Source organism: Gymnoscopelus microlampas (genome assembly GCF_963454915.1).
Source record: "Gymnoscopelus microlampas genome assembly, chromosome: 22".
In the NCBI taxonomy this organism is placed as follows: Eukaryota; Metazoa; Chordata; class Actinopteri; order Myctophiformes; family Myctophidae; genus Gymnoscopelus; species Gymnoscopelus microlampas.
In genome coordinates this window covers 43,445,085-43,458,399 of record NC_139959.1, presented here as the reverse complement: position 1 = coordinate 43,458,399, position 13,315 = coordinate 43,445,085, and the positions used below count along the sequence as shown (strand labels likewise).

The 13,315-nt window shown below is 40.3% G+C and overlaps 1 protein-coding gene across 2 annotated transcripts in view; it reads right to left on the bottom strand.

Annotated features, from left to right (window-relative positions):
• LOC311038487 (tomoregulin-1-like) overlaps positions 1–11,924 on the bottom strand; it is a 29,896-nt gene extending 17,972 nt beyond the window's left edge. For both annotated transcript variants that reach the window (XM_084048043.1, XM_084048044.1), the window contains exons 1-2: positions 11,707–11,924; positions 1,771–1,880 (exon numbers count right to left, since the gene is read on the bottom strand). In XM_084048043.1, the coding sequence (XP_083904169.1) occupies positions 1,771–1,880; positions 11,707–11,815 (219 nt within the window). In that variant the 5' untranslated portion in view covers positions 11,816–11,924. The remainder of the gene's footprint in view (positions 1–1,770; positions 1,881–11,706) is intronic.
• Between the last annotated feature and the right edge of the window lie 1,391 nt (positions 11,925–13,315).

The following is a 13,315-nucleotide window of genomic DNA, read 5'->3' as shown; positions in this document are numbered from 1 at the left end:
CCCAGAGCCTGTGATCTTAATCCTGAGAAAGAACATCCAATAGAAGTAGAATATGTTTCACTATTCTTCATTGTGAACACGTTGTGACAAATGCACATTATATTTATTTTATTCATCTATTTGATCTATGGGTGTTGTTATGTCTGATTGATATGTAACATTTGGTCTAAGTGTATGCGCGTTATTATATCTGATTGATATGTGACATGTTGGACACTGTGAGGTATATGTGGACATTTCCTATTCACGTGAGGGGTAATGGGTCTGATCAGTGGGTGATTGAATGATTTGTGCCACCCGACTTTACTAATAGAGGGTGTGACGCGGGGGGAGGGAAGATCAAACAAACAAACAAACCGTGTACCAGGGAGGACGGGTGAAGCGGAGATCTCCGAGGCGCCAGTTAATGCCGTTTATAAAACAGTTTAAACGCAACAGTTACCGGCTGCAGCCAACGACAAGGAACTATCGAGCCCAGCGGACTAGCGGAAGGAGCTGACCTGCCGTTGTTGCCGTGGAGCTCGAGCGCGCTGCGGCTCTGGGTTTCAAGACGCCGGTCGGGATTTGAGTGAGAGGACCCGAGGCCGGTGAGACCAAACCGAGCGTCACATTTCCTTGTGGATTACAAGTATAAGGGACCGTACCCCGAACGTATTATCATTTCGACCGTCGTCGCGGACGACGTTTCATTTCATTTGGAGTAAGGAACACGGAAGCGCGGCCAGAAGAGGACCGTCACGGAGGCTATTTATTATTTAATTAAGTAGCGTTGTGCCATAGCGCAGTGGTTCTCAACCTGGGGGTCGCGAACCCCAGGGGGGTCGCCAAATAATTTGGGGGGGTCGCCAGATTTTTTGGTGAATGTGAAAAAAAAAAAAAAAAAGTTTTTTTTAACACAATATTTTTTTATGTTATTATTAATTCATGTTTTATCAGTTAATTTACTAAATTCAAGATACAAATATTTCATTATTAACATTAGGAAAATATTTTTAATGTAATATTATAAATAATTATCAAATAACCTATTATAATGAAATAACCTAGCCCTAACCCTAACCCTAAAACCGAAATAAAGTAACCAAAAAACGGGAAAAAAACTAACCCAATAAGCCCAGAACCGCTAAAAAAATGTGCGCGCGCGAACGGAACCCCCCGCATCGCGCGCGTGCATGCGGGGGGTCGCGGGAAATGATATCATTATTTTGGGGGTCGCGGCCTGAAAAGGTTGAGAACCCCTGCCATAGCGGACTTCAAAGTACTGCGTGTGCGTGTTTGCTTATTGTTTATATTTGAACTGTGATCCGCAGGGTTACAAAAGACAGTGGGGTTTGTTTGGGTTGGGGGAAAAATAAGTGAAATAATTGTTGATTTGTCTGTTTATTTCTTTTGTTTGTTAGGGACAGAAGTCTATTTATAGCCTGAGTGTATTGTTTATTTACCTTTACTCGAGAATTATTGTTTTTGTGGCTTAGAGTAAATAAAGTACTCAAGTAAAAACCTGCCGATCCTGTTGTAATTTCCTTTAGTTGATAATGTCCCCTTACGAGTAAAAGGGCGATTGTTACAACGTTCTTGTCAGTGAGAGAGAGAGATACATGAGAGCAGAAAGACAGTCATGTGTCTCATCTCTGTTCATTGACAGGCACCATGTGTGTGTGTGTGTGTGTGTGTGTGTGTGTGTGTGTGTGTGTGTGTGTGTGTGTGTGTGTGTGTGTGTGTGTGTGTGTGTGTGTGTGTGCGTGTGTGCGTGTGCGTGTGTGTACTCACGTGGAACTGACACACACATCTGATGTCTCCTCCATTCTCTCTACAGGTTCCTCCAAACGGACACGTTCCTGTGTCACACACCCTGAGGTCACTCTTCTGCCCCGACACGTCTACACACACACACACACACACACACACACACACACACACACACACACACACACACACACACACACACACACACACACACACACACACACACACACACACACACACACACACACACACACACACACACACACACACACACACAGGGTTAATGTTATACTTTGCGGGCCTGGAACAGACAGACAGACAGACAGACAGACAGAGAGACAACAAAACCATTCAAATCCATACATTGTATCGCGATGCAAACAGCAGGAAATCAAAGTTAAATACAGGATGTTTGTAAGAGAATTGATTTAAAAAAGAGTTTCAGTCGTTTGCTGCTGTTTAGAAATACTGGATTTGTGTCAGAGAAATAATAAATAAAAAAGGTTTTTGTGTCGTTTGTCTGGAAGCTAATTTTGTGTTAAACAAAATAGTGAAATAAATGTTATAGTGAATCTAGCATGGTGATTGGAGTCGTATGGTCACATGACTACTAAGTATTCAGGGTTAAAGTGGTTAAATGTCTGAAAAAAAGACATTAAAGGGATAGTTCACCCCCAAATGGAGTTTTTTTTTCTATGTCAAATTATTGTCAAATTATTGTCTCAGGAATGAGACACAAACAAAGAAATCTCCATGAATTCAAGTCTCTATGCTATAATAAGTCATTTTTGGGTGACCTACTCCTTTAACATGCATCTAGCATATTAACCCATTAAGACCTGGAACTGTGTCATTTTTAGATTTGAGCTAAAAAGCATTATTTTACACTTTGGGCTATTTTTGAAAAATCGTGAAAATGTGTGAAAATATTTGAATATATATATTTTTAAAGCGAACATTTTTTAACTCAAATCTTTGCTTCTGGGGGGTCCCTGGAACAACATATTTTGATGGGGGTCCGCGGCCAAAAACATATAATTGTGGGGGTCCTTGACATGAAAAAGATTGAGCACCACTGATATAGAAACATAGGTTTTTCAGAAAACTGTTGAGATTCAGGAGACATGTAGAACCGGCTTCAGGTCTCAATGGGTTAATAGAAAGTATAATGTGTAAACAAACAAACAAACACACATTAATGTACACAAACAAATGCATATGAATCTATGAAATCTATGAAATAGTTGGATCTGTAACATAACTTCATACAATATGTATAGCGGTCCCTGCTTCATCTCTCTCTAAGGGGTCCCTGGCCTGAAGAATGGTGCGGCTACGAGCTTGTAGATCTGCTATTTTTTGACACATTTTGAAAATGTGTGCAAATCTTTGAATATACAGTATATATATATATATTTCTAAAGCGAACATTTGTTACTCAAATCTGTGCTTCTGGGGGTCCCTGGAACAAAATATTTTGAGATGGGGGTCCGCGGCCACAAATACATATCATTCTGGGGGTCCTTGACATGAAAAACTTTGAGAAGCACTGATATTAAACCAACACACGTTTTATGTTTTAAATAAACTGTTAGGATTTAGAAGACATTTGTAGAATCCTCCAGAAGCAAAGATTTGAGTTAAAAATGTAAAATACCCATTGAGACCTGAAGCCGATTTTACATGTCTCCTAAATCTCAACATTATTCTGAAAAACGTATGTTTCTATATCAGTGGTGCTCAATCTGTTTCATGTCAAGGACCCCCAAAATGATATGTATTTGGCCGCGGACCCCCATCAAAATATTTTGTTCCAGGGACCCCCAGAAGCAAAGATTTGAGTTAAAAATGTTCGCTTTAAAAATATATATATTCAAAGATTTGCACACATTTTCACGATTTTTCAAAAATAGCAGATCTACAAGCTCGTAGCGCGGCACTCGGTGGCGCATCGTATATCTTGTATATCTGCTATTTTTGAATAGCCCAAAGTGTAAAATAATGCTGTTTAGCTCAAATCTAAAAATGACACAGTTCCAGGTCTTAATGGGTTAAAGGTTTGCACACATTTTCACAATCTAAAATATCAGATCTGATATTTTTTAATTGTCAAAGTATAACATAATGTTAAAGTGGATACAGATGTGTTCCGGGTTTCAATGGGTTAATACTGAGGATGAAGACACTGTAACACTCTCTCACTCTCTCTCTCTCTCTCTGTTCCTTTCTCTCGCTCTGTTTCCCTTCTCATGGCCATGTCTCATCCTTTCATCTCACACACACACGCACACGCGCACACGCACGCACGCACGCACGCACGCACACACACACACACACACACACACACACACACACACACACACACACACACACACACACACACACACACACACACACACACACACACACACACACACACACACACACACACACACACACACACACACACAGTTGTTTCAGTGATTTGTAAAGGCCTGATCTAAAGAGGAAAATATGAATGTTTATTAAAAAGGGATTATTACTCTCCGCAGGAGAGTATTGTTTTCACTTTCTAAATATGACACACCGATTGGTCAAGCCTCACGTGACACGTGACAATACGGTGAAATACTGTATAAATACATGGCGTCACTTTGACAGTGTCTCTGACACTGTCAAAGTGAGGTAAGACAGGAACCATCACGAAATGGCTGCATGGCTGATACATAATTGGCAGATAGGACAGATAGGACACTTATATAGACAGGAGGGATATGACACTTACACAGACGGATAGGACACTTACAGTACACAGACAGGACGGATAGGACACTTATACAGACAGGACGGACAGGACACTTATACAGACAGGACGGATAGGACACTTATACAGACAGGACGGATAGAACACTTACACAGACAGGACGGATAGGACACTTACATAGACAGGAGGGATATGACACTTACACAGACAGGACGGATAGGACACTTACAGTATACAGACAGGACGGATAGGACACTTACAGTATACAGACAGGAGGGATAGGACACTTACACAGACAGGACGGATAGGACACTTACACAGACAGGAGGGATAGGACACTTACATAGACAGGACGGATAGGACACTTATACAGACAAGACGGATAGGACACGTATACAGACGGATAGGACACTTATACAGACAGGACGGATCGGACACTTACACAGACAGGATGGATAGGATAGTTAGAACATAAGAATTAGAACATTCCCAACATTCCCAACACAAGTCTGGTAAGAGTGAGGTAAGACAGGAACAATCACGAAATGGTTGAGAAATGGCGGATACTGTAACAATTGGATAGGACACTTACACAGACAGGACGGATAGGACACTTACACAGACAGGACGGATAGGACACTTACATAGACAGGACGGATAGGACACTTATACAGACAGGAGGGATAGGACACTTATACAGACAGGACGGATAGGACACTTATACAGATAGAACATTCCCAACATTCCCAACAGCGGAGAGTTGTGCTCCGAGGAGCACTTTTTCTAGTTTATCTTATAATACCAGAGAGAAGATGAGGAGAATCAACCTGTAACTTGTTCTAAATCTTTGCTCTGGTTACAATGTGTTCCTATTGTTGTGAATTCACATTTTGTGAAGCTTGTTTATTTTGGAATTGAATCATTTAATATCCAGGGAGCTTGAATATTTAAAAAAAATCACACCCAGTGTGAAGTGGGCGGTGTGTGGTCATCACAACATGACTCACTTTAAAAAAAGGATAAATTACCTTTTTTAAAGTCCATACTGCTATTCATAGGGCTGCAAATGTGTCATGTGTTTCGCTAGCCAATCACAGTCCTGAATTTGCAAAATCAGCCAATCACATTACAGCTAGTGTCATCACCACTAACTGTAATGTGATTGGCTGACTTTGCAAAAGTATCGATTTGCATTAACAATGGAAGGGTTGTCTTTTGGCTTAAGTAGTTGAGAGAAAAAAATCAGTTTTTTTTCTCTGAAGTCTGATTGACTCCAAAATTTAGTAGTATAAATTTTCTCCTATTGGATGTGATTTTATCAAATTCTTCCTCTATATCTGTGGGTAATTGGGAATTAGGATAAGCTTAACCATCGTCTATACGGTTTTCTCCTTTACTCGTACCATGGTACTTTATTCGTACCATGGCACCTCTCACTTGGTTATCTCTTCCTACTATTATGTCCTTCTCTGTCCCTAGGGAGCTGTTGGTCTAAGGAGGATTAGGACTTTAGGTAAGACGCTGATGTTTTCCTTCTCCGTTTTCCATTTGTTTCGCATTTGGAGAGTCTGTAGGTAGTTCTTCATAGAGCTCCTCCAGAATCGGTCAGCGATGATCTGGGAGTACTTCCATCTCTTACGTCTGAGTAAATCAGATTTTGGGTAGATCACTTCTTCCATTTAGCAGAAAATATGGTGTGATCGGGTCTGCATCTGCGATGTCTAAGGATACGTAACCTAGTAGTTTCTGATTGATTATACCTTCACTTCGGCTAGAGTCGTTTCTAGTACTTTGTGAGTTGCTATCTGGTCTCTTAGGGTGGTTCTGGGGTATGACCTCACCGTCGTCCCTTCTCGTCCCCAGGAGCCACCCATGTGAGGTGCTGCGGTAGGATTGAAGCATATGTGAACCTTTATTAAATCTTTGCCCACCTTGAAGGTTACTAGGGCCCCCTCAAAGAGGATAACCAAGCTCCTTGCGAAGGCCCCCATTCGAGGATACCGCCCTGATCAGCGGAGCCCTGGACATTCTGCTACCAGCTCTCCAAACCCTTTGAACTAGTCACTACAAACCATTTTTGGATTCTTCTTCACGTCTCCCACGAAGCTTCGTCTTTTCCATTGTTGGATTATATAGACCACTGTATTTTTAGAAATCTTTAATTCAGCTGAGATTTCTCTGAACCTTGACCAGATCTGTGCTTTGTCACAATTCTGTGTTTAAGCTCTTGTGATATACACTTGGGTCTCAAGTCCAGTTCTAGGAAGACTTGCCATTGTCTTTCTTTCGGTTTTTACTTTCCTCATTTTAACCTTAGTGATTTTGCGATTCTTTTTCACTGATCTCATAAAATACATAAGATCTCAGTTAAATATACCACTCTCACATCAAAATGGTTTTAGATTAGCCAATGACAGGGTGTGGAATTGGAGCACTATGTCATTATTGTGACACCCAAGTAGGTGGTGTGTGGTCATCACAACATGACTCACTTTTAAAAAAGGATAATTACTTTTTTAAAAGTCCTTATTGATATTCATAGGGCTGCACATGTGTCATGCGTTTCGCTAGCCAATCACAGTCCTGAATTTGCAAAGTCAGCCAATCACATTACACTTAGTGGTGATGACACTAGCTGTAATGTGATTGGCTGATATGAAAAAAGTATCAATTTGCATTAACAATGGCAGGGTTAGGGGGTACATACATTTTTTGGTCGTTATCCAAAACCCACTTATAGGGGGCGGCTACACCGCCCCAAAAACACACACAGTGTGAAGTGGGCGGTGTGTGGTCATCACAACATGACTCACTTAACTTTTTTTTAAAGTCCATACTGCTATTCTGCACATGTGTCATGTGTTTCGCTAGCCAATCACAGTCCTGAATTTGCAAAGTCAGCCAATCACATTACAGCTAGTGGTGATGACACTAGCTGTAATGTGATTGGCTGACTTTGCAAAAGTATAGATTTGCATTGACTGTGGAAGGGTTAGGGGTGTAGACTGCGTTGTAGACTATTGGCCAATCACGGTGCAGGATTGGTCAGTGTCCAAAACTCACTAACCGCCCCCAAAAAAAAGAGAATAGGAACACGTTAGGTTAGTTTGTTGTGAATAAGATTGTAGGTGTTTTATTGTTTGTTCCAAGAGAATGTTATACGGCCTACGTTCAGCTGAATATTAATAACTATTACTTACTTATTAACCTCTGATAATTGTCCTCTGATGTATTGGATCATATGTATTCATTATGTTCTCTTCACATTTTGTAAATAAAGCCTCATTCTGCATCATTAACCCATTGAGACCTGAAGCCGATTCTACATGTCTCCTAAATCCCAACAGTTTTCTGAAAAACGCATGTTTCTATATCAGTGGTGCTCAAACTTTTTCATGTCAAGGACCCCCAAAATGATATGTATTTGGCCGCGGACCCCCATCAAAATATTTTGTTCCAGGGACCCCCCCAGAAGCAAAGATTTGAGTAAAAAATATTCACTTTAAAAATATATATATATTCAAAGACTTGCACACATTTTCACGATTTTTCAAAAAATAGCAGATCTACAAGCTCGTAGCGCTATGAGCTTGTAGATCTGCTATTTTTGAATAGCCCAAAGTGTAAAATAATGCTTTTTTAGCTCAAATTTAAAAATTACACAGTTCCAGGTCTTAATGGGTTAACTCATTCCATGACAATATCTGTGTTCAATGAGGTTTGGCCTTCTAGATGGATTATGTATCTTTTTACTGTCTGTTTCCTTATTTATTAGACTAACTGGTAGCTTCACATTAAAACAAGTATTAATGCCATTTGTATTCACAGTATTCCTTCATCAGTGGTTCTTCTCACACCTTTTAAAGGACGACTTCACCACTTTTCAACCTATCTTCATATAATAGGTCCTCACTAATACTCATGATAAAATGGTACCATTTTTTTCTAATGAGTCTGTGTCTCAGAGGAGGGCTGTTGTAGACAGTTCAGAAACCCATCTACCAGTGACATCATCGATGGGGAATCCAAGCTAATAGAAACTGCAGGCTTTATATTCCTGGAAAGTTGCAATGCAATAATAGATCCCATTGTTCTCGCCTTAATAAAAATCTGAATTAAAAAATTGTAATCTTTTTTGGGGAAAAAAACCTGCCTAACGATGATGTCACTGGTAGACGGGTTTCTGAACTGTCTACAGCCCTCCTCTGAGACTCAGACTGATTAGAAAAAAATTGTACCATTTTATCATGAGCATTAGTGAGGACCTATTATATGAAGATATGTTGAAAAGTGGTGAAGTCGTCCTTTAATGTCAAAGACCCCATAACTCTGAGAGTGTAACAATGTGTGCATAAATACTCACACAGTTACACACCTGTAGGGGGTCCATGTGGCACCCAGGTGGTCCCTGGACCCACTGTTCATTTAGTTTTAGTCTTTTGAACAACATTTCATTTCGTTTAAGTCATATTTTAGTAATCTGAAATGTTTTAGTTTGTGTCTAGTTTTAGTCGACTAAATATCATAAGATTATAGTCGACTAAATCTATAGTTGATTCAGTCGACTATAATGTATGTTGTCGGTGCCTTGATGGCGTCGTAATGGCTGATTTTACACTTGGGTTGCATGCTGAAAATAGCAGATCTTCAAGCTCACAACGCATCGTGGGCTTGTAGATCTGCTATTTTCAGAGCGCAACACCCGAGCGCAACCAAACATACAATGTCTCGTCTTTTAGTTCTACTGGATCTCTTCTCCACTAGTCCCTCACTGACATGTTAGTCTAGTTTTTACTGGGGGTCCTTGAAATTAAAATGGTTGAGAATCACTGTTAGAGAGCCGTAGAAATCTTCTCTTATGGGGGTCCCTGGCATATCTTTTCAAATGGGGGTCCGCGGGCTAATAAGTGTCAATTTAGGGGTCCTTGACATGAAAAATTTTGAGAAGCACTGCTTTAGATAACCAGTGTCCTACATTAGTTTAGATTACATTTATCAGATCACATATCAGACCCGCTCGAGTGATCTCCTGACGCTCAAGGTTCCTTTTGCGCAGACGGAGTTAGTTAGGCAGCATTTTCTGTCAGTGCTCCATCTGCCTGGAATGAGCTCCAGAGGTCCTTGAAAATCAAATCACTTCCATCTTTAGGTAGTTTCAGGGAAATGATTTCCAACATTTTTGTTCAGGATTGTAACTGCTTTATTTATTTAATTAATTGATTATGATATATCTGTTCTAGTTCTTTGACTATTTTAGTTTTTGAGTTCTCTCTGTATTCTGATTCATGTATTTTAATTGCTGTATGTGAATGTCTATTCCTGTTGAATTACTGTGTTCTGTATCTCGGCTACATTGAAAATGAGGGCCTGCCCCTCAACTGTACTCCGAGCTGAAATAAAGGTTATGATGATGACATTTACTCTGTACTCGATATCGACCGACAATGTAAATTTAGAGAGTAAAGTGTATAGTCAGTGGCGTAAAGTAACTAAGTATATGTACTCCAGTACTGTACTTCTCAGAGATAAATATTGTACTTTTACTCCACTACAATTAATTGAAAACTATTGTAGCATGTCTACATTGCAGTATTGATACTTTTACTTAGGTAAACAATGCGAGTACTTTTTACAACACTGAGTGTAATGTCTCAGTAAACTATAGGATCACAGGTAAACCATGAACCTTAACATCAGTCTAAAAAGCAGAGGTCTTCAACAGGGGGTCCGGGACCCCTAGGGGGTCCTCAGAGTTACTACAGGGGGTCCGCCAAATCTCTGTGTGATTTTTACATTAACCACTTCAACCAAGCATCCCTATTCTAAAAGAGAACTTTTGCCGAAAATAGCAGATCTACAAGTGCACAGTTGTGCGCTTGTAGATCTGCTATTTTCGACAAAGTGGTTTGATGTAAGGGGGAAAAATAGAGCAGACCAAGTACAGAGTGAAAGGTCATGTTTACTAAGTGTTGTTTAAGTGCATTAGGTTAAATGTCTGGAAATACACATTATGAATCCAACATGATAGTGCTGTGAAACAAGTCTATGAAGCTGCCTGTGAAATCTATGAAAAACAGAACTAGCTTATACAATATATAATGGGGGGGTCCCTGCTTTATCTCGCTCTCAGCCATGGGGTCCTTGGCCTGAAAACGTTGAAGACCCTTGGTCTAAAGTATATAATGTAAGCTTTAAACAGTGATTTAATTTGATCATAAAAAGGTCAGTAAAGGTCCATCCATCCATCATATGACCACTGTACTTTATTATAGTGCAGTGGTTCTCAAACTTTTTCATGTCAAGGACCCCCAAATTGACACTTATTAGCCCGCGGACCCCCATTTGAAAAGATATGCCAGGGACCCCCCATAAGAGAAGGTTTTTACGACTCTCGAGCAGTGATTCTCAACCATTTTAATGTCAAGGACCCCCCAGTTTGACATGCATTAGAGGCTACGGACCCCCATTTAATGGCATTTCTATCTCTGGGACCCCAATTCATATTGTAAAATCAATGTTAATTTAACTCTGAGAGTGTACACATGGAACCAAATGGACCCTAACAGGTCCATTTGGTTCCATTAGTACACTCTCAGAGTTACAGACCCATAAGGGTCCATTTGGTTCCTATCCATCATTTAGCTGGGGACCCCCTGGAACCCCCTCAAGTACCCCTGGGGGTCCCCGGACCCCACTTTGAGAACCAATGGTATAGTGTATATATCGACAGACAGACAGACAGACAGACAGACAGACAGACAGACAGACAGACAGACAGACAGACAGACAGACAGACACTATCTATCTAGATAGATCTATAAATAATATATGAGATACAATGTGGGGATTATTAAGATAGATAGATAGATAGATAGATAGATAGATAGATAGATAGATAGATAGATAGATAGATAGACAGATACATAGATAGATAGATAGATAGACAGACACATAGATAGATAGACAGATCATCGCTAAAAAAAACATGGACATGACCAGAATAACAGATCTTTACAATATAATAATAATAATAATAATAATAATAATAATAATAATAATAATAATAGTTGTAGTAGTAATAATCATAATCATAACAATAATAATAATAATAATAATAATAATAATAATAATAATAATAATCGTAGTAATAGTAATCATACTCATAATAATGCTAATAATAAGCATAGTAGTAATAATAATATAGAGTAAAGTCTGACCTCCAGGACAGTCCTTCCCCGGCACACAGTCCGCTGGGCTGCGGGGGAACGAGCTCCTCGCGGCGGGCAGAGCTCCGAGCAGCACCCCGCTGATCAGCCACATCCACATGATGGAGAGAATACACTCCTTTTCTCTCTCTCTCTCTCTGTTTGATCTCCTGTTGTTTCTCTACGACTCACCCCAAACCCTCACGGTGAGGTTCGAGTCCCAGATATCCTATAAACCGCTCAGCCTGTGTTCTCTGTGTGGTTCTATAGATCAAATCTGTGTCCTAACAACAGTAAGGCTCCATAGCGTCAGTAGATCTCACAGCTCAGACACATTGTATCCATTTATAGGAGGTTTAAATGTATCCAGTAGTAGCAGGAGACCAAACGGGACAAAGCTTGATCTACAGGCCTGTTTGTTCCCCTGAAGACCCTCTGTAGACCCTCTGTCTGTCTGTCTGTAGGGGCTTTAATAATGGACCCTCTGAAGACCCTCCTCAGACCCTCTTAGAGACGGTAAATCCTCTGATCATCCAACGACGACGGAACGTTTAGATCCAGCTTTTTCCTCCCGGTTTAAAATCCTCGGGTTTCTCTTGTTTCTCTGCGGTTTAATGAAGGGTTAATGAAGGTTTAATGAAGGGTTAAAAGCGTTTCTAATAAACAGTAAACACTGTTAGAGGAAAGGAAGGAATGGAGGGATGAACAGAACAGAAGGATGGGTGATGGTGGGGGGAGGAAGAGAAGGAGAAGGAAGGGTTAATTTTTTTTGTGAATCAACACAAAGGGGCGACGACGGTGGTGATGCTCCTGATCACGTGACACCGGAGGAGGAGGCGGGGCAGCGACCCCCCACCCTAAAAACACACACACACACACGCACGCACACGCACACACACACACACACACACACACACACACACACACACACACACACACACACACACACACACACACAGTGAGAAACACATGTTGTGGCGATCCATGTTCCCATAAAAAGCAGATCTACAAGCATGTTGTAGATGGTGGACTGTTAAGCTATTTAAAACGTCTTAGTCTTCACATTTGACTTTTTTTTTTACTTTTACACTTTGTAGCCTATAAAAGGGAAAAATAGCAGCAAATCTCTCTCTCTCTCTCTCTCTCTCTCTCTCTCTCTCTCTCTCTCTCTCTCTCTGTGTGTGTGTGTGTGTGTGTGTGTGTGTGTGTGTGTGTGTGTGTGTGTGTGTGTGTGTGTGTGTGTGTGTGTGTGGGTGTGGGGAGAGAGAGAGAGAGAGAGAGAGAGAGAGAGAGAGAGAGAGAGAGAGAGATTTGCTGCTATTTGTCCATGTTATACAAAGAGTAAAAGTCAACAAAAAAAGTCACATGTAAAACATTGAAAAACTGCTTGTTTAAAGTTTATCCCAAGTTAAACCTGTTCTGTGTGGATGTAAAAGTATTTCTGACAATTACATTCTCATAGTTTTGTAAGAAGACAGTTTTTCAACCCGTTTGTTTGTTTTCAGTTTGTTTTGAGTTATTTTGGGTTTATTTCTCTATCACAGTTAGTTGTTTAGTTAAACACCTGGCTTTGTTTATGACGTCATCATCCAGCAATCAAAATAAACATTTTGGGAGAGCT